At 34.4% G+C, this 22789-nt stretch overlaps 1 protein-coding gene across 1 annotated transcript in view; it reads right to left on the reverse strand.

Annotated features, from left to right (window-relative positions):
• Window positions 1–540: 540 nt before the first annotated feature.
• DNAH8 (dynein axonemal heavy chain 8) overlaps window positions 541–22789 on the reverse strand; it is a gene marked incomplete at its 3' end in the record, with an annotated part of 150799 nt that continues 128550 nt past the window's right edge. Inside the window, exons 79-92 of the mRNA XM_082480246.1 lie at window positions 22218–22339; window positions 19418–19536; window positions 18526–18728; window positions 17479–17552; window positions 14592–14744; window positions 11965–12120; window positions 9756–9872; window positions 8918–9019; window positions 8377–8537; window positions 5097–5253; window positions 4412–4564; window positions 4128–4317; window positions 1321–1442; window positions 541–828 (exon numbers count right to left, since the gene is read on the reverse strand). Of these exons, the coding sequence (XP_082336372.1) occupies window positions 541–828; window positions 1321–1442; window positions 4128–4317; window positions 4412–4564; window positions 5097–5253; window positions 8377–8537; window positions 8918–9019; window positions 9756–9872; window positions 11965–12120; window positions 14592–14744; window positions 17479–17552; window positions 18526–18728; window positions 19418–19536; window positions 22218–22339 (2117 nt within the window). The remainder of the gene's footprint in view (window positions 829–1320; window positions 1443–4127; window positions 4318–4411; window positions 4565–5096; window positions 5254–8376; window positions 8538–8917; window positions 9020–9755; window positions 9873–11964; window positions 12121–14591; window positions 14745–17478; window positions 17553–18525; window positions 18729–19417; window positions 19537–22217; window positions 22340–22789) is intronic.

Below are 22789 nucleotides of genomic sequence, written 5' to 3' on the forward strand. Positions count from 1 at the left end.
GCAAAAAATATGGGTGAAATATACTTTTCTGTCTTAAACATGAAGTTTCCCGCAGAATCAAAGAAAATAATGTACGTATCATGCAGAATCCAGGAATATTTTAAAACTTGTATCTAGGAGAACTTAAATTTTATGTTCTATATTGTCTTCTGTTGTCATCACATGTCACTGAAACACAAGCTAAAAGCTGTATATGAGAAAGAATGTGAAAAAGTTTTTCTCTTTTAAGGTTTAACAACATTTTATTTTATATTAATTGTATTATTAAAGAAAATACTCCATTTGAACGAAATGTAATGGAAACATTAAAGACTACAATCAGTGAACTTATTTTGAAAACTTTACTTTAAAACTATCACCAAATAGCCCAGACCAACTGAATTTACTGGAAGCAGAGAAAAAAATTAATTAAGCCAAGACTGAAATCAAAGTTCTAGTATAATGACCAATGGCGACCAAATAAAAAGCAGTAGAAGAATTACACATGTAATTGGTTACATGTGCCATATATTCTGTTTCTGTTATGGTATGAAAAAAAGTTTACTTGATGTCACACAGGAGAGCCACTCCTCTCAATATCCAGTGGTCTGGAGACACTACTGTCCTTAAATAGATCACTGTAATATAGTTCAGATCTGTCCTCCTGGGCTTCTTGTAAAGCGGACAAACATAGAGCTTGGAATCCTTAGGACTGGTTGTATTAACAGCAAACATATGCACCACAGGCAGCTGGAGAAAAAGAATCTTTGGTGTAGATTCAATGAGTTTGCTATTTCGTCTGTCCCAGCCTGCACCTTCCAAGTATAGCCCATAGATATATACTCCTTCCTGTGTAGAGAATAAGCAGATACATTACACAAAATAAAGCATCTGTTTTATAAAATAAGTAATTGGCTTAAAACATTAAAAGGAATATATGTTTTACAGTAAAAAATTTCTAACACTGCATCTTTTCAAACTATTTGATTTTTAACTATAATATAATCCTTTTTCAGGAGATAATGCTACTGAAATCGATGGCAATAAAAGTGTTTAATAAAGCCCATACACTACACAATTTCATCTAAAGTTTACTATAAATTCCAAAAATCAAGAAGTGATACAATAAAATGATTCTATTAATAAAATATTTTTGTAACTGCAAAATAAAAAAAATAAAATCTTCATGCTTATTGTTATTTATCTTCTATGCTGAGCAAAACCAGTGAGGTGAAGACAATAGTAACTTTTTCCTCTAGCAATCCAAAATGACTGAATGATATACAATGTAAATTAAATACCAAAAATTAATACTGAAACATCTTTGCATGTCATACATACAGAAGGAGGTGCTGTAATTTCTTCTTTGTTTTGCTTTAGCACTTCGTTATGTATTACAACTGTATCTAAAGCCCAGCCTTTATGTGATCGAGTTGCTTCTTGTCTCATTGCTGTCAGGAATCCTTGAGAATTAAGCCACAGATTTAGTATATATCTCATATGACAAAAAAAGCGCCCTTGCTCTGTCATCTGCATGGCTCTGCACTGAATATTATAGACAGATATTCAGAGTTCTATTGAAAATGAGCACCTTGACTAACAATAGCAAACTTTGCTTTGGGGCCAAAATAGGAACAAATGACAAGAGTGGTATAGAATGCATTACACTGAGAAAAATATTTTTAAATGGCACATAAAATAATGTACTTTTTTTAATATACTGAAGTATTCAGTTAACAACTGTTTGCTCAGAATACTGATTTACAAATTATCATTTGGCAATCAACTACAGGATCCACAGTAGATTTGTATTTCAAGAAGGAATTTGAAGGCAGACAAGATATCAATTATGTGAGATGATATTTATGTAAAAGCAACTTAGGAAAAAGGCAATTTTTATTTTAAATGAAAAAAAGTAGAAAAATAAAATAAATTTCACCAATGAAAAACAGAAAAGGTGTATCTGAATGTGATAATAAAAATAACTATGCATGTGTGGGGAATGTAGATAAGGCAGTGCCTATGAAGGATGAAAAATTTATGTTTTGTTAGTGAAGAAAAGGGAGAGTGATTACTGTAAAGACTTAAAGATGAAATGGCATCAGTTCCTTCTCGATGGGCCGTAACGGAAAAGACGACTAGTGTTTTGTGCACTGTCAAGTATCTACAAGGAGGTGAAGCCACTGACTAAAATACTGACAAGCCAGGGGGAAAATGCTGAAAGTACATGGGCATGCAGTAGAAAACAGCATTTCAATATTTAAGAAGTGGTTTAACATGCTAATTAGGACAAAGCCAATTAGAAGCTAAGGTATTTGTCACAGCTGAAATATTCATATGTGATGTAAATACAACTAATGTAGTAGTTGAAATGAACATGTATTCATTTCTCAAATATCATACACTGATAAAAATAAAATAGTGTGACCTAGGTTTCTAAATTTTGCTGAAAAATAATTATATTCTATAATCTGATATTTACTTTTTTTCATAAGCCTGTTCATTCCAAGTGCCATGAATGGAGTATCGCACTACCACTAACATACATTCTTCCTTAATAATAATGATTTATAGCAGACAAACACTGAGAATTGCTAAAAAATCACAACAGGTTTAAATATAATTATTGGTGTTACTTTATAGTACTATAAATAGATTTTTCCACTGATACAAAACACTCCCCATGTTTTAACATTATAATGTGTTTGCCAATGCTATGTTAGATTTAGAGCTTGATTCACCAGTGCAATCAGTTTAGATTTTCCTGCAATGGCAGCACAGGATAGTCCAATTTCTGATTTGCCTCACAACAGTCAATTTTTAAACTTTACTGTATGATTTGATTTAGTCAGAATTTCCTAGTGAGCAGTATTACAAATACAGTAACTGTACTTACCTCACCCCTAGCCATAGCAAACCTTTTGCGCTGAGCAGACTTCTTTCTCCATCTACAGGACTATTTTTTTGGAACACAGCGGTGGAAGCGATCACCAAGTTCGAGACCATGTGTGCCTCAGGTTTGTTTGTTATTAAGCTAAATATTTTCTTTGGTAAAAAGAATCTGGTCCATTATCTTCTTTTCCACCTCCATGTGTACTGCTCTTGAATCACCAGAGAACAGTATGCTTACCAGCTGTGTTATTTATGATATCAATGGAATGGTGTTTTGACTGGCATCTCAATACCATCTTTTAATGATAATTTGGATGTGCTCCAGGCACCTCAACTGCTGAGAGTGACTCCAAAAAGGACTTTGATATTAGATAGAGAACTGCTATAAATTCTGGTATAGTTACACGTTCATAGAATCACAGCACAGCCCAGGTTGGAAGGGACCTTGAAAGATCACCCGGTCCAACTTTTCGTGGGAAAGAGAGCTTAGATGAGATTATCTAGCACCTTGTCCAATTGCATCTTGAAAACCTCCAGCAATGGGGACTCTACCATGTCCCTGGGGAGGTTGTTCCAGTGAATGATTGTTCTTATTGTAAAAAAAATTCTTTCTGTTGCTACTGTACAGCATATAAATAAGATATTGCTCTAGATTAAAGCTCTTCCAAACACACAACTTGCAGTTTGGAACAAGTTAAAGAGTTTGAAAGCACAGGAAAAGCATATTTTCTTTAAAAGCTGTATCATTATCATTAACTATATTTTCTTTAGAAGATGTATCATATCATGCTACAATATGTCAACAAGATAAAGCATTTTATTTGTTAGCTACACGTTTTCCTTCTTGTAATATAAAAAATGCGTTTATAGGTCAGACTAAAAGACCATCTGTACAAGCATCCTGTCTCTAACACTAGACAAAGGCGGATGCTTAGTGAAATAATATTACAACAGGCAAAATGGCACATAAATCCTTTCTCTTCTATGTTCTTCCAGATTCTAGCAACCTGGAGTTTAGGGACCTCCCAACTCGAAGGTTAAGTTTGGACAGCGATGTTTATTGCTACCATTGGACCTGTTTCACATGACTTTATCTAATTTCTTTTTTGAATCCACTTATCATCTTGGCTTCTGTGACATATTTTGACAGTGATGAAAACATAGAAAAACTAGGTGTCATATTAAATTAGATAAGTAGTAAGAACCATTACATTATGATTAAATACATTATTACTCAAGTCCTTTCAGTACCTTACCTTGTGGATTAAAGAACCCAGTTATCCAAAACACATTTGGTCTTCCTTCAAATATCCAAGTAGAGAATTGATTATTTCTTTCCAAAAGTTCAGTAAACCAGAAGCCCAGTGTTGAAGAATCCCAGGATACTCTTTTCCATACTTGAGGAATTCGAGCATCATACATGTTATCAAGCGCATCTCTCAAATTCTGAAGGAATGAAATTACAATATATGAACTAAAGCAATCAAGGTAATAGTTTAAAATAAAATTTTCCATACGTAGTAAATATGCTTTTACTTGCCTCACTCATAACAATAGTTCCTTCTATGGCTAATTTAAGATCATTCAAGCTGTTGCGGAGTATTGTGATCACCTTTTGCATTCGGTCAATTTCTTGCCGAAGAAAAATATTCATAGAGTTAAGTTGCCCCATTTTAATGAAACGAGCTTTTACCTAAAATATAGGAGCACAGAAGAAGGAGTTTAGTTAAATCTGAAATGTTGAGATACTCTTTTCATATATGACAACTTTTTTGTGTTCAGAAAAGTAAATAATAGGCTTGTACTTCACATTATTCAAGTAACTCTTACCCCCTTAAAAATGTTGCAGTTTTTATTTTTATTTATTTTGTCTAATACTGTCCAATTATTCATGATTTTGCTAGAATAGGACTTCACTCAGAAGGCCCAGGAGATTGCTGTCGCAAAAAGTCAACACTGATTTTTTTCTGTGTTTTCACATGCAGCTTTGGAAGTCCAAGCATAGTCTCCATGACATATCTCGATGATCAATTGTTAGATGTCTCGATTTTAAATAAAAAAGCCTCATATCAATTCACACTGATAGCGATAGAGATGTTGGTTCCTTGCTTGAATCTGCTACTAGGTATACAATCTTTCTTTACAGTTTAGGGTTTCTTTTTTGGAATGTCTTACCTGAAAACTCAACAGAGAGAACAGTAAGAAAACAACTAAGATTAGCTTGCCTCATGGGGTATGTAATCTGGAGGAAGTTTCTCTAGCATGTCTTCAGCTAAACGATAAACAATTGCTTCACGAGTTTCTCCACCTCCTGCACCGCTTTCTTTAGGCTGAATGTTGGTAATAGTATCTAGAATATCAGCTGCTGTATTACTTTGGTATCTGAGAGGATAAGAAATATGTTATAAATTACATGGGATTTTTTAATAGTTAAAAGGATACTTTGCAGAACTCACAACCTGGAAGTTGAGAAAAAAAGCCATACTGCCTCACCAGGTTAAATCAAAACTCCTAGAAGAAGTTGTTTTCCTTTGCGTCCTGTGCTAAGCTGAACACACTGATACGAAAGCCACACATTGTTCACATGTCTGTAAAGAATATGAACTTCCTTCTACACACCCTGTTATACACTTGCTGTTTTTCTAATTCAGGGCTAAGAAGAAGAAAGAGTTCTGCAGGCTGTTTCTCGACCTTTGAGAATGTGAGGTGGCAGAAAAAACTATCATATGATTTCTTGGGATTCTAGAAAGGGAAAGGGAAGAAAATAGCACATGCCTAAACTTCTAAACAGCTATTTGCTGGGAAGAAGGAACAAAAGTTTTGTAACAGAGAAGAATATTTCTCTCGTTTAGTTGCTTCTTAAAAGTGGAATGCAGAAGAAGGAAAAGGTGGAGACATAACTCTGCAAGCTGCTCCTTTATTAAATAGTAAATTCATTCTGCCTCGAGGTATTTTAGCATTAATGATAAAAGCTGCTAGATTTACAACGTTGTAGATTAAAACCTTCTATTTCATAGTACAGCATGGGCAGTGCTAATGTAAATTTATGTTCTGAGCCAATACAAAAAAGTGAATTACATTCATGTGGCGTTTGATGGTAAAAGATAGTAGACCACGTCAGTCCTTCAACACAAGCAGAATTATGGGACCACTTTTGTTATAATGCTATCTAGTGGCATAGAGCTACAAGAGGCAGTAAGAAAGAAAATATAACAGTGTATGTGTTGGTACTGCAGTGCTGGCACTGCCTACTTTTACCTTATGGAATCAGCCACATGAGGAACATACAGCCTGAGTCTGACTCAGTACATAAATTTATACCGACTCAAAGCATAATTTTGCATGTTGGTTTTACTTTTCGACCTTCATATGACATCCATCTCCTTCTATTACTTTGTAGTACATAATTATATAAGAATGAAACCAAGGATTGTGCCACAGGATAGAACACGTGAAGTCCTAAAGACTTCAACAACCTATCATAGTTTGATAGCTGGAGTCACTGCCATCAAGAATTTTCTTTACTGGAAGTTAAAATAAGAACAAACGCAATTTTACAGAAACATTACCTCAGCTTTGTGTAGAAAACAGCAATGTGGTATCAAAACCTCACATACAGCAAGGGACGATGGGAGAGTCTGCTCTGTCTTCAGCTGGTTAGTAACAGCTTGCAGTAACTTTACAAAAATTCAGTTAGATTTAAGGCTTCCACATGGAACTGATTCAAGAAGAGGTTTTGACAGATTGTCAGAATTCCTTGCCTGCTCAGGTACCTGTTAACTATGTTGCCTTTGCAAAGCCTATGGTTCACATAGCAAGTTAAAAACAGTTGCAATAACTTCAGGTGTTAATCCCAAGTGGATAAAAGTATTGACATTCAGTGAAGTCTTACAGTTGGAATCAATGGATCAGGCTTTTGGCTGAACAGGAAGACTGTCCCACTAAACCAGTGGGAGGCAAAATCTTTCTTGTCCCCAGTAGCATGGAAACGTCCTGGCTGTCTCAGGGTTCCAATTCTAGCAGTTCGCCTTCTGCTTACTCTGAGATGACTTGATAGGATATTTTAAGGAGAATTTGAATTCAGCTTTTTATGGGATTGTATGGGATGCTAATCCATTTGGCCTGTGTGTCACAGACGAAATTCAGACAGACAGTACATGTGCATAGTTGCCTATAACAGACTGTGATAAGACACGGAAAAACACATGAAACTGTTGAACATTTTCCCCAAACTCTAGAGAAATACATACAAAGAAATATCTCCAGAAAAAGGACTAAAGTAGCAGGAATATGCTCATGCACCAGATGGAAGAAAAACTCGGTACTAGAGAGACATGAAAGAGTTGTTCCTACTCACTAAAGCTCCCCCAACACTTAGTCTCAAAGTTCCTTCTAAAAATTAGCCCTTCTACGAGCCTAATTTTGTATATGAAGCATTTCTCTTTTTAGGACTTTGTTTAGTTATCTGTTAAATCTTGGCTTGTTAACCAGTTCTGGAAAGGAGGTCTTGCAAGTATCAGAGAATTTCTTGAAACAGAATCTACTCTTAGATTCTTTTCTTCAGAAGTATACATTTACAATGGTAGGTGCTAGGCAGAGTTGCCAATAAAACTGTGTACTGTTCTCAAGGCATGCTTAGAATACTGGGCTTTTGATATTTGAGACTGAAAAATTGTGGGAATTTTTTTTTTGTCCCAAAGTGTTAGAATATAATATGTTTCCAGAGCAGGTGGGCATTTGAATAACATTTGTTTTGTTTAAAAACACAAAAAGCTGTGTTAAGAAACAATGAATGTGGACATAATGAAAATGCAATAATTCATGGCAGAATTCTTAAGAACTTCAGTGAAAAAAATATGATGATTATTTCATATATTATATGAATGATATCCTTTCACAGGGCATATAACATTAGAAAGAAATAAAAGCCAAGCTGTTACACACATTATTTGGAATGAAAAAGTGAATTAAGTCAAAGATAACATTTTAAATGGAGTTAGTACTTGGTGAGGTTGAAAAGCCTCTTTTAAATCATGGGAATGGCAGGACTAATGGCAACAAAAGATTGTAATTACATCCAAATGCATGCTGTAAACAAAATGACAATCCAGAGAATCATTTAACGAGTGTGCACAAAATAATAATATAGTACTTGGAACAGAAGGCAAACATTGGAAACTTTCTCTAGTTGAACTGTATAGAACCTTGTATCATGTGTTCATATAAAAGTTTTATAATGCTTTCAAATTTTAAAAACATTTTTAAAACCATGAGGAGTAAGTAATAAAAATTCTGTCAGCTTTAAAAGAACATGTGAAACGTAGCTGAAGATACTGCATTTATAATCATGTACATACACATCAAGTTTTCTACTTCAGTAGTGAAATTCACACAAATCCTAGATTTCCTATGAAAAATATACTTTACTTAAGCATTTTATAGTGATTTGTTTCCAAATACTAAAAGAAAGAGTCTTTGTTTTCAAATATGTTGAGACCTACTTACGTAATATCAGCATTAGGATGGAGACCAAAGACCTTTGGGCTGTCCAAGGCAGGGAGTGACTGGATGTATTCAAAATACTGTTCCAGGGTTTTGCACACTGGAATTTTATATCCAGTATGAAAACAGAAATTGGTGTCAAACATCTTTTCATTAAACCATACCTGTGAAAAATCCAGAGGGGAAAAACCCACAATTAATTCGCTACTCAGAGGTTTTTTTAATCTCATTTTTTTTATTGGAGAATTAGGGTTCTTGTTATAGCTACTACTTCTAATTTTACTTGAATACACAAGTAAATAATGAAAAGCTATGTCTTCTGAGTTCCAGCTAAGTCTTTTTAATAGTTTCTGCTCCTCACTAAAGAGAAACCAAGGAGGAAAACCTCACTGCCAAACAATGATGTTCTGAAAAATTCATTTTACTCTGAAGAGTCTTATAAACTGGTGAAGAAGTGCGTATTCAGCAGAAAGAAGGTCTCCTGATTTCTGTATTGCAGCTGCCAATAAAAATGACAAATAACTGTATTTTCAAGGTCTCTCACCCTTGCAAAGCAATTAAGAAGACGCTTATCAAAGTCATCTGTGACTCGGCCTCCATATTGTACTTCTCCAATCATGTAGCGTACTGTGTTCCATGATATCCCCTGGATGCAAGCAAAGTAAATAGAAGACTGTAGTTATAATATGTAAGAAGAAGGTATCCAGCCTGTAATTTTGATATCACCTGAAGCTCATAAGGCTCTGAAATGTAAGCTGAAAAGATCATTGTTGCAAGAAAAAAAAATAATACTTTATTTCTAATGTATTTTCTGAGCTCAGCTCTATAATTTTATAGTAGAGTAGGGTTTGATCCTGCTATTAGAAATATACCTCATTATTTCTTTTGTGACCTGAAATCACTCTCAGCTGATACTGCCACTCCTCTTCATTTTTTTCCTCCTTCCCCCAGTTTCTCATCTTTCTCTATTGACAAAGTGCTGCTTTGCAAGGAATGGCTATTCTATTAAATTATTCCCTGACAAATAATAGAAGACCAAATGGCAGCTATAGAGAAGTTTGATTGGCTCTGTTAAACTCTGAATATTTTAGCTCCCTTTCCAAAGCAGATATTGTATAGACCTGTTACTATTTTAGATATGATACTGAAAAAATGAGATCAAATTCTGAAATTCTTAACTATCATGTATTTCTACATGGATGATAGCACACAAAATATTCCAGTTTGACTGTCTTACAGAGAATCTGAAACTTTGATTGTTTGAAGCTGCACTGAAAGAAGAGCAATGAATAAACTATTAGAAGTAGTAACATGAAGAAAAAAACAATTACAAATGCTGTACAAAACAATTAAGTATACTGTATACAAATTTTAGTCTTCACCTTCTTGATGTCACATTCATCTAGGTGATTTTGTATGAACTGAACACTGGCTGTAAAGTCCGCTGAATTAAATTCATAGGGAATATTCCAACCCAAAGGCCCAAACTTGCGTCGTTCCTTAGGAATACAATTAAAACCAAATATGTTTATGAAACAACATATAATTGTATTTCATTATTAAAGATCAATAATAACAATAATAATAGTGGAGTAGAGAACTGAAGAAGGAAGCTAGCCTAGGAAACAGCTGTGTGCGTCAATAAAAAACAAAGTTTATTATTAAGTTATACCATGGGATAAATATTTATAGGAAAAGCAACAGAATCATTTATTGCTACCTTTACTAATCAATGTATCAGTCATAGGTTTGAAACGTCTCATGTCTGTGTGGATGATCAGATTTTAATATTAATTAATTTAAGGAATTACCAATCTCTGGATTTTCAGCACAATCAACAATTCTGAGTTGTACAATTTTTCATTTTTTTCTACATATATGCTCTACTAATGATAGTTTCAAATTTTCAAGCTCCTGTATTAGTGTTCAGTTATCCAAGGGCTTCTAGGTTGCCCGTTCTGTCGTACTGTTTCACTGTATTGTTTTAATATGTTTTTCAAAATTCAGAACTTTATTATAAGGCTGCCACAACTACATTATTCAAATTTATTACCACACAAATATTTGAAAATAAAATTAGAATGCTTGCAGGAACAGAAAAATAGTTAACTATAAAAGTAAGAGAATATCATCTGCAGCCCAAACATCTTAAACATCCAACACTATTAGATTTTGCACAACTTTATTTTAACCACCTCAGTTACATCACTCAATGATTTTGTTCAGAACACAGAATAAATTAATCTAAGAAGTTAAGAATTAAATTGCTGAATAGTGCTGACACTTATTAAATGAATAAACAGTGCAATACTGACATTCTAAAATTAACTAAGTGATGACATTTATTACCGTTTAAATTACTGGGTCAACAATGACCAACAGTCTTTGGCATCTAGTTAAGTAACATTTAGGTACCTTAGCTACAGTATTTAAAAAGAATTAGAACTGAAAAAAAACTTTTGTTTTTTCAAAATCAGGTATTGTTTATAAGCAGATGACACAGCATTAACCAATCATAGCCCGCAGAAAGGTATAATGATTTTCTGCCAAATTCTCTGAATTACTTCTTAAGCTATATTTATCATAGCAATCTTGTCACCAAAGTGTATTAGCAATTGGTCAGTTTAAAGGCAGGCAGGGCAGTGTATATATTTCTTGCTGATTGACAATCCATAAATACATTTTCTGAACAGATGAATAGCTATAATACTTAAAAGTACTGATGGTTGAATAAGCTTAGGTCTTCTAGTTCCAAAAGAGCAGTATAATCCTAAGGCAGTACACAGAACAACTTTCTCACTGTTTATAAAAAGGTAGAAGGAGGAAAACAATGCAGAATACTGTATCTTAATAGGGACCTCGACAAATTGTCTTTCTCTTTCACCATCTTTGCTACACTGAAAACACGAGCAGCTCAATAAAGCATGACTTAATAGCGTTTTAGACCTATTTTGAGATCCCTGCTGAAAATAAAGTATATTCAGAGACCTCAAAATGTTGGTATTTATTGTGATCTCAAAACTTACATATCTTTAAAAGTACAAAGTATAGATATTGTGCTCCCATTGAAAATAATGTGGAAAACACATTGACACAGACAAAAATATGATAAAACAAGACACTAAGTGATAGAATTTTATTTAAATTTAGCCATCTAGAAAGTAGACAGCTACTCTAAGCTAGACATCTAGATTGCCCTTAAAATCAATGGACAGAGTGATATATATCCAGAAAATGATTCACTCTTTTATAGAGAGACAGCGAAGACTTATAGACTGATTTTCTTTTTTGAGGTGTTTATCTATTTCTATTGACTACAGAAAGCACTTTTTCCCTTGCACCAAATGACTAACTTTTGGACAGCTAAAATTAGATGAGAAAATGCTCATTCTAAATGCCCATAGTATGAAAATTGTGTAAAATTTATAAAAAATTAAGAGAATAAAGAACCTTGAAATCCAGATTACCGAAATTAAAGCTTCAACTCTGAAACATGATGATACAATAAATATCAGAAAGTGTATTTTCAGTAACCTATGTTAAAGTGACTCCATATATTATAACACTATTTGCAAACCTTATCATAAATACCTGAACAGTAGAATGCAGGAAAGCTACAGTGTAAAGCAAAGGTTTCCACATAGGCATATTGCTAACATCCAACAGATCCTGATTAATTCCAGAAAATGTTCTTTTCAAACTGGCACGTACACCTTGGGGAGGTTCATTTGTGAACTTTATAGCAATCTATCATGTGAAAAAGATAAAGGAATTGGATTTGTTTACTGAACAAAACCAGCAACATACAAAAATGTCACAACTGTGAGTTATAAGTAAAATGCAAATAGCTGAAGCGTTGTAGATACAAAGTTGATATGTAGTTTTACTATAAATTGCATAAAAGAAGTACATATTAGATTAGGCCACAAAACTCTGTAATATACATTACTTTAAGATTTTTAACATAGCCCTTCAGTTCATGTTGGTCAGAACCATCATTGACACTTGTCCATGGATCTAAGAATTTTCATTAACAACCCAGAAACAATTGACATGCTTTTCAGAAGGCATCATATGGTTCTGTATCTGTATTTCAATGACTGAATGATAAAAGAGAACTATGCAGAGTGGATGAAAAGAACTCTGTTGTATGTCTGGTCCCAGGACTTCACAGTAAATACAAAGAAACCTCACCTCACCTCCAATCAGATCATTGTGTTCACAGTGGCTAGTCTGGTCTCTGCGGCTATGTCTGCAGCAGTAAATTAGAGTCACCTGAGAGTGTTCCTGAGGACTCTGGTCAGCAGACATGGAATCCACATTTGTGGTAGTAAACTGCTACAGCCCCTTAAAAGACAATCCCTTAGTTTCATGCAAACTGCTTAATGGGAATAGTTTCTACAAAATTTTAATTGTCAAACCATGCCTGCAAGTTACTTGAAAGAGTGCTAGTTAGCACAGATTTTCACACCAGAGAATGTTTTAACTAGTTATCCCTATGGACTATTGCATTCCCGTGCTGGGTAATGTTCATGGCCACACTTGAATCTATTAGTTCAGACACAGACTGGCCTTATCAGAATCTGCATTCCTCGAGACACTTTCAAATATTGGAGGAACCCAAATAAAGGTATTTTTCTGCTCCAACAGTAAGTGCTTGTCTGGCTGGCTTGGGTAACACAGCAGCATACATTGAAAGGCTGCTCACAGGCTGAATGCAAGCAGGGCTCTGAACTGTTTCCAGTTCTGAGAGACACTTAATGGAAGACACTCATGAATATGTACTTCACCTGGCAATTTTACTACGTCCATATTTGTGGTAAATAACTTCAATTATTTTTAAGGAATGACTTTTCAACTTCAGTCTCACAAATTTATTTCTGGGCTGCAGAGCCCAGGCAAGCTGTCTTAGAGATGAGCTCCAGCCTTCTGCAAGGACTTACCTGCACGTGAACACACTAGTGTTGGACTGAATGGGAACACTTGGTAACCAGTATTTCCACATTTCAAAGGATATCTTGTTCAGTTTTCAATGAGTGTTCTGTATAAACCCCCCAAATTATTCTCTCCTTTCTTCTGAGAAAAAGATGACCTTTGGTTTGTCAGTTATTAATTTACTGGAATCCCTGGATATGTTAATATTTTAATAGGTAACATGACACTATAGACTGGGAAATCACACATGAAACATTTGAGATAAATGCAGTGAAGATTCATCTAGCAACCCTCTGTTTTCTATTCTCACTTATATAAACACGCAGTTTGCTATATTCCTCTATTCATAAATCCCTTGATATGTAGGATGATTTCATTCTCTGCTGAGAGAATACAAGAGAATGTCAGCCCATACAGCTAGCTTTCTATACACAGTCTTTTTCCATGGTGACATACATTTCTTACTGAAGGTTGTCTCCTAGATTCATTCGAGAAAGGAACACTTCTCCTCCTTCATATCCTAGATATCAGGAATATTATCTATTTTTATTTAGAGAGAACCACTAAGGAGACTCCCGCTGCTTTTAAGAGGAAAGGGGTCTATGAACACAGAAGTGTCAACGCACAGCTATTACACTAGATATTAAGTAGCATTATGGCCTGCTGTGAGAGTGCTAGGAATAAGTGACTTAAATGCACTTTGTAAGAGTTTAGGCAATTTTCCTGGTACTGATGAAAACTGTCTCCTTGAGATCTGCCCATGGCAGTGGGGTTGGAACTAGGTGATCATTAAGGTCCCTTCCAAGCTAAACCATTCTATGATTCTGTGATCTACAGAACAACCATTTATAGTTTATCCAACGAAAAACAGATAACTTCTTGGTAGAGGATGTTCTTTGACATGTGCTGTCCATGAGTGTTCTGTCCCCTTTTATCCTTTATTTCAGACAGAGAAATCTGGAAGAGTCTAAGCACAGTTGCAGGCATTACTCTGTTCACAAAGGCATCTGGTTTGGAAAAATGGGATACAGGTAAAGCCCGATAGTCTTGATTCAAGTGATTCTGTGTATAGAATTAATGTGAACTCACACATACCTAATGCAGCTTCAAGAACTTCCATGTTGCATGTTTAAACCTTCCTGTTTAAAGTGATATTTGCATTATAAGGCAAGTTCTTGGGCTTTGTCATCCATCCCCGCCCCCATTTCTTTCATTTCCATTTCCACGCTTAATCTGAATAATTTTGATGGCATGAGGTACCTGAATTAAATATTTGAACAAACCTGTAGCAGCGTAATTGGGAATTTAGGATGTGGTTCAGTAGTTATCCAAACTCGAAACGTCTCATCCTGTATCTCAGCAGTAAGAAGAGTCTCCAGTAGTTCATCCATAAAATCCAGTCCAAGATGACAATTCTGAAGTAACACCCAGCCTCCCTAAATAAGAATATTCACCATTACGATATAAAAATTAGAACAAGTTATTCATAATGATAAAACCAAGTGTCTATATCAGAATCAAATTTGGTCTTGCATGTTTAGGTTTTTTGGTGGGGTTTAGTTGTCTTTGAGTTTTTTGAATTTTGGTCTATTCCTGAGTATGTATTATAATTTGTTTATGTATTGGCACAGTTAAAGCAAATAGGAAATGTTAGTGCAAAAGTTATTTTCACATCCTACTGTTTACGATGAAAATAATGTAACCAGAGCCAATATTCTAAGTAAAGTAGCAGTGCTACCTAGTGGCAAAAAGAAGTAATTCCTGTCCTCTCCGAGAAAAACACCGGTGAAAAGCAAACCTGCCATCAGATCCAAAAGAATGTGAGTGGAAAATTAACAGCTGAAATCTAAGGAGTACATATTTTTTAAAACTTATTTGTTAATAACATAACCTGTAAGTGTAAAGAGGTGGTAACAAGACTCCAAAACTTTTCAACTGCAATTAGTTTATCTGCAATAAGTGCGTGTACGTATGAAATTTAACCTCCACTTATTAATTTCTATCTTATTCAACTCTCAAGTTGCCTGAAAGCTCTATTTTGATTATTATCTCTCTGCACTTCTGCTTATGAATTTAAATTCAATCAGCTTTTGTAGCATCACTTTAGAAGCCCAATGAATTAGAAGCCTGATATTAAAATGGGGCATTATTTAATCAGTTCTAAACAGTGATGTGTGGATTTCATTACAGCTTGTAATTTCATTTTGGCAATTTTGTTTTAGTTCATTTAAAAAGAAATAAATAACATTTGGTGACAAAATATAATGGAAATATTTATGGTGAACTGATAGATATAAAAAAAAAAAAAGATTAAATGAAGGGGTTTTTTTTCCTTCTTTTCCGGGGAACCACTTTTTTGAGGAAGATCTTTAATCAATTTGTCACGTTTCCAAATGAATCAGGCTCATTTTTAAAAAATTATCTACCTGTAACACAGCACAGCAAATTTAATCATATTACATATTCTTGGCCAGAGGTAGGGAAAAACCTCAGATATTTGTCTTCATATTCACTAATTGTTTTGTTCTTGCAAATCTGATGTTCACATATCCTTCCCTCTGTAAAATGTGTACACCACCAAGGCATTTAGATCGTAAATTGTTACTAGGAGCTCTCCTTGAGTACTGTTTTGAGTATCCTTGTGGTTTTTATTGAGGGCAAAGAAAGGCAGGGATGCACCACTTTTCACCGTTCCAATGAATTGGAAGTTGATTATGACCATTCTAGACACATGAACACAAAGAATTATGAGAGATGTATGTGTGCATTTGCACATCATTAAGAATGCCATCTGCTATAAAGAGATTTCATTTTTCTCTTTTTCCAAAGCACTGTACATCTATATTCGAGTATTGGTGTCACAACATTTGGTAGGACTTAAGAGTTTACTGGGATGCAATATAGACAACTTTCATAACAAAGGCTGCACTAGCTAGAGAACCTTGGATTATATAGTAATGTCTAGGAAGCGTGCAGTAAAGGCCATATGCAAGTATTATATTGTCCATAATAGAGAAACACAAATGAAGCAGACTGTACTATGGTCAAATGAATAAATATAATCTGGCAAGAGGTTTGGTTGTTTTTGTTTGGGTTTTTTTTGCCTTAAATGAAGATATCTCACAAATAGCAGACAACACAACTGGAATTCCCTGAACTGATTCTGCCTGACTTTTTCTTTTTTTCTGCATGAAAGACAGGAAGTCTTGGAAAGGCTTTGAAGCACTGCTGTCTATCAGATTAAGAGGACAGGATTTTGCAGAAGTCTAAAGAAAGAAGCATTTCTTCAACTCGTTGTGATTAAACATCAGAGCACAAAAGTACATTTGTTCTTGCAGAGTGTTCTGTATTGTGATCTCATTTTCATTGTTTATTCTTCCAGAACTCTCATGGGTGAGGACAGGGACTCAGGGAATCTAATGGGTGTCATATTTTGAGGAGTTATGTTTTAAATATCATAATGAATCCATCTTTAAATTTTTATCTAGCTTATGATGACTAGTCCCACTGTAGGTATGAAAGCATACACTGGTTAACAATTGGTAATATGGTACCAAACAAACCTCTTACTGAACACAAGCCAGTTCAGGTTTCTTTAGATGAATATTACAAGTAGCTTTGTTCTCCTGGCTTAGTATGGACTAACAGACAGTTATGGTCAGATGAAAAATATGTTTAATTTATCAATGTAGTTCTTGCAGTCTTTTACTCTCTATTAGTGGAGATATTCTAGTCCTTCAGAATACTGGAATAAGACTAATTCCCGATATTTTGAGTTTACACGCAACTGGCTGTGTGTCTTCATTTGTAACACTGTTCACAACTCTTTGAAGTGTCCAGCTAACCAGACTGTGGGATCTGCAAGTCCTGCAGGATAGAACTAGGACATGATGAACTTTTACCTTTGGATAACAGCATAGTGTTAAGAAGGTAATGTGCTACATTTGAAAAGCTGCTCAATATTACCACTGGCAGAAGTATTGACTCCACTGGCACACGTATATCCCACAGTGAAATGTTTTTAGGCTCAGGCACTCAAGGAGAATTTTTTACCCAGAGATATGCCTGACAGTAAGGTGAAAATGCAAAATATTAAAGATTGCATGCAAAGAGGTGTAAAAGAATGCTAAATCAGACAAACAACTTACATTGCAGTGTTTTTTTCCCTACCTGTTGCATTGACATCTGTATGAATTTGCGTGCATGAACTTCTTGTCCTTGACCCATAGAGATGGTCCTACACTCTGCAACGTATTTGACAATATAAGAATAATGAACTTACATTTTTCAGAAAAGGTAAGAATTGAAATTCAGTCCAAAAAACCAGTGATATAAATACAGCACAGTTAAGTAAATTTTAATACAAAAATATATACTTACGAAAGTAGAATATCTTCACCATTATATTCTGCTATGTATAAATTTTCTAAACACGGAAATTTTGTAAAAAAACATTAAAATATACATTCACAGTATTTACACTGTTTGTAGAAGTGAAAGACATTAATGTTATTACTATCAATGGGAATTTGTGCCAAATTTTAATGAAGTAAGCCACAGTATTTGAAACATGAACCCAGATTTTTCTTTAAGTGTAGGTAATGAAGCTATGTAAATTAACACAATGCATAATTGTAAAATTGCATTTGTGAACATTTTAATGTGACTAATATAATGAATATATGTGTCTACTTCCAACTCAGTTTGTATGCGCAATTTTTCAAAATTTCAAAAAAGTCCAGAATATACAAATGCAAATCTCGTGGGCATTTTTTGTTACAAAATAATTTTGTAAGCAGATTACTGATTTTTGTGTACCTGCAGTTAAGAGTTAAAACAAGAAAATGGTATTATCACCATGTCAGAATAAAAAACAAAAACAAGAACAAAAACCACAAAAAAAACCCCGAAACAACAACATAAATTAATATTGTCTTATAGTTAGGAAATAAAAAAAAATATCATCACTGGGAAGGATGATAACAATTTATAAAAAAAAAAAAAAAAAAAAAAAAGTCACTCTTCAACTGCATACAGAAGGATCCTCAGCATACCATCTTTTATGTAAAATACTATTTTTATCTCTAAGATGATGGTACATGAACAATCAACTGTGCAACAGAATTGAAGAAATACTTTTCAGAAAAAAAACCCTCTGAAATTACTTACATTACCCTTCTGTATCTTAACGCATGACAATGAATAATTACTTCATACCTAATTTAAGCTTCCTAGCCAGGAAATCAATCTGAATAGTTGGGTCGGATCCCATAGACAAGAAACAGATGAGAGGTGTTTGTGTGTCACTTTCCTCCCAAGTTTTTTCTAAATTCAAAATGACTGGTTCTATATATTTCTCATCTAAGGAATTTGCAATATATTTCCTGGCTTGGGAAAGCGTTCGGTCTGGACACCAAGACCTAGAAATAAAAATACATACCAAGATACAAATTCAATGCCTTTTTTACTGCACAGGTTGAATCCACTCCAAAGACAAATCATGGTCTAGTAATTAATGTTGGTTTTTTGTAGTGTCTCTGATGTATTTGTTGCAGCACTTGGAAAGTATACAATGAATGTAGGAAGATATGATCTCATCTATAAGGCAGCTGAATGCTGCTTTGGGGAACTCCATTCTGTCCCAAGTCCTGTCACAGAGATCTTAGCTGATGCAATAAGATCATTTACAGCACACTTTTCACATGGGGCTTTTGAATACCTGTTTTGCATTTTCACAAATATCTTTTTTTTTTAATAATTACTTATTTAAAGTTATTTAAAATAGTGCATTTTAAAAGAAATGAAAAAAAAAACTATCTGAATTATTGTTTTTCAGTGGCTGTTGGAGAAGGCTGCAATGTGGTTGCCAGTTTCCATTTGTCATGACATAAAAGCAAAGCTATAAGAAAATATTGTCTAGAAAACTCTTTTTAGACTCTTCAGAGGATAGCTCCAAAGTGAGTGAATTAAAACATATTTCACGTGAATTAATTAAATAATACTTCATGTCATATAGAAATTAATAAAAAGTATGCTATTATGATAATAGCATGACTCAGACACGTGACGCAACCATGTATACATTTACCAATTTTCTGAAGATGCTCACCTGATGAGTAAAAGCTTACGAAAGGTATCAAGTGAATCATTATATCCATCAGGTATAATTTCTTCCTCAGGAACATCTTTATCAAACCAACTTTTCCATCCCTTTTCATTACAGGCTATCTAAATTTATTAAATTAACACACATGTAAATATATTTCAGCTGTAGCAAAATCCCCTTGTAACTGTATATTTTAATGATACTATATTATTATATTAGGTTATATTACAAGTAACATTAAGAGTCTATAACATTTAAGACACACACCCCGTGAAGTGCTATTAAGATATTACAAATAGGAATTCTAGTATTAAGAAGCAGTCTCTTAAGCTAAGCAGTTACCCATGGATTGCCCTCTGAAACACATGCAGCTACTTAAGAAAAATCAATAATTAGCAGAAGGATTCTATACTAAAAGAGAAATGTACTGTGATTAACTTATTCCTTCTATCAAGAAGTAGTAAGAGGAACAGAAAAATCTGTCCCAGTACAACTCGCCAGCCAAAGAATCACAAATTAAAAATAACAGAATGTAGTAAGCTTTTGACTTGAGAAAGAATAAATCTGACCACAGATACGATCATTATTTAAGCACCTCTTAGAACCCATGACCTAATAGGACAAGAGATACTGGTGGACAGAACATAGTGAAAATTGCTATACAGTTGAGTCTTTAATGCAGTGACTGAGAAGAGTCAGCTACTGCAATATTCTCAGATCACTGGAAAGAGAACAAGGAACACACTGATACCATCTGTTCTGATATACAGTTCCGTATACCTATTATAAACCAAGGAGCTCTGTCCAGTTGACTGACTTGGTTTCAAATAGAAGTAGTTTCAGAACAACTTACAGCAAGAAGGGACTAGGAGAGGAGTGGGAAACAAACATACAGGAACCTCTTCCAAACACATATTTCCTATAATAAAACTCATTCAGATATATTCATAAACACAAAATGTCCCTTTTCAAATATAATCCAAGTCTGAGGAAAAAAAATTACTGTAGAAGCAAATAGCTCAGTTCTACTTTAACTGACATCAACCTGAGCAAATGCCAGTAGAGTATTCAAAGGAGGTACCTTCTCAAAGCTAGGCCACAGCTAGAGATAGGTTACTGAGCTAAAGGGACTTTAGTTGGCTCAGTAAAATTATTAAGCTTACATTACATATTTCTTACTACCATTTTTCACTCAACCACAGCTGGATGTAGTAACAGTATGAAGATGAACAGAGTCAGCTAAAGGTTTAAAGAGAAATATGTCTTTATTCAATAAGGTTAGGCATCTGGGACTGGAGGACTTAATTTTTAGAGAAGAAAAAAAAACGTAACTGGCATGAAAAAAAAAAAATCACAGGCAGTTCTTGAGAATGGGAATGCCATTCTCAAGTGGTTTTTTTTTTTTTTTCTTTCAATCATTTTCTGTTTGTATCTAAATGAATAATGATACAGTTGTATTTAATATGATAAGCCAAATAGAACAGCACATCTAATAAGTAAGCAAAAAAGTATTAAAAAGATATTTCCATCTTTGCAGTTTTTAATTGATATCCTAGTTGGCACCCTCCCAGATTCCATCTCTATTACTAAAATCATCTAATTGGCACTTTTCACCCTGTAAATATATGGCAATTTTAAGCTAGTGCTAAAAGATTAGTTAAAAAAGAGGTCTTTGGGGGTAACATAGTCACCCAAGTGTTTTGGAATCTAAAATCTTGTTTGCACCAGTTCTAGAAAAGTCCTATAACAGAACCATTACAATCTACAAATTAAAAGGAAAATGCATGCTCTATAAATCCATAGCTAAATTTAAATAATGTTCACAAGTGTACAGTGGCATGCATTTTGGGTTCTGGTGCCCTAACAACCCAGTGTGAAAGCCTAATTAGAATTCCTCCAACTTTCTCCAAACCCAATAACCTGTTTTGATTCCTCGAGAAACCAAAACCTGGAGGAAATGGGCTGGTATGTATCCAGATTTTGCCTTGATATAGAGTTGGGAAACAGCCAGGACCAAGTCCAGGTACAACATTTAGATAAAATCTCTGCTGTCCTTCAGGGCACTAAATGCTGCCAGAAAATGGATTTGGCTGACCAATGTTGTAACTGCAAGAACTTAGTGTCCTAGCTATCAGCCTGATAAACAAGGAGTACCTAGGAGGTACAGAAAAAGAAAAACTTAGGGAGTGTTTTCACTACACTAAAAAAGAGAAATTTACCAAAGTAAAGAAAATAAGTGCTAGGCATGTCACAAGCTTATATGCATATAAGTTCATGTATATCTTAATAAATAAATAAAATAAATAGTATTTTTATAGCTAGCTCATTGTACCTGAATAACATGTTAACCATGGAATGGAAATGAGTATTTAAGAACAAGCAGCAAACAATTTACTTGTAAAAGTCTATCATACTCAAGACATAAAACATTCTAAACTAAAACCTGACACTCATAGATTAACTTTTTGAGCCTTTTTGATAACTCTACTTTTATATTCTTTCTCCTTATTTCTGTCCCTCTTTCACTGGCTTCCTTTTTTAATAGTTCTTTGCTCCTGTTCTCTTCTCTTTCTACCTCAATGAATAGAATACAAAATACAATAAAGTACATTAAAAAATGTAGAGCAAACAAATGTACCCTCATTCATGCTACCTGACTGTTCATTTCTATGCCTGTATTCTGTATTCTCTCTGGACTTGTTCTTAACTACATCTCTTGTGCATTCTAAATGTAAAAGATGGAACCACAATTATGACTGGGAAACCAGTTAGTAACATTATAAAGATCAGTAGTAGATATCACCTGATCCAAAATTCCTGCAAATTGTGGAAGTTTGCTTAATTCTACTAGGTTTAGCCACATCATGTCCAGAATCCAGCGGAAAGGTTTGGGTGGGCAAGCCTGTAGATCCAATGCCGCACCTCCTGTAGATAAAAACATTCTGATGAAATACATATGACATTCTGAGACTCAGGATGCATTTGACATTGCTTTTTAAATTAAGTTTTCTGGCCCATGTAATTTTCACTGGGGTACTAATTGCACTCTTGTATACTTTTTTCATAAGATCATAGGATAATTTAGGGGTAGGTTTAGATTGAATATTAGGAAGAAATTTTTCACTCTGAGGGTGGTAAGGCACTGGAACAGGTTGCCCAGAGAAGTTGTTAAGGCCCCATCCCTGGAGGTGTTTAAGGCCAGGCTGGATGGGGCTTTGAGCAACCTGGTCTAGTGGGAGGTGTCCCTGCCCATGGCAGGGGGGTTGGAACTCGATGATCTTCAATATCCATTCCAACCTAAACCATTCTATGATTCTATGATTCTATAAACATAAATCTCAGGAGAAATGAGGGTAGATTTAGATTAGATATTAG

This window comes from Vanellus vanellus (assembly GCF_965231255.1).
Source record: "Vanellus vanellus genome assembly, chromosome: 3".
NCBI classification, from domain to species: domain Eukaryota; kingdom Metazoa; phylum Chordata; class Aves; order Charadriiformes; family Charadriidae; genus Vanellus; species Vanellus vanellus.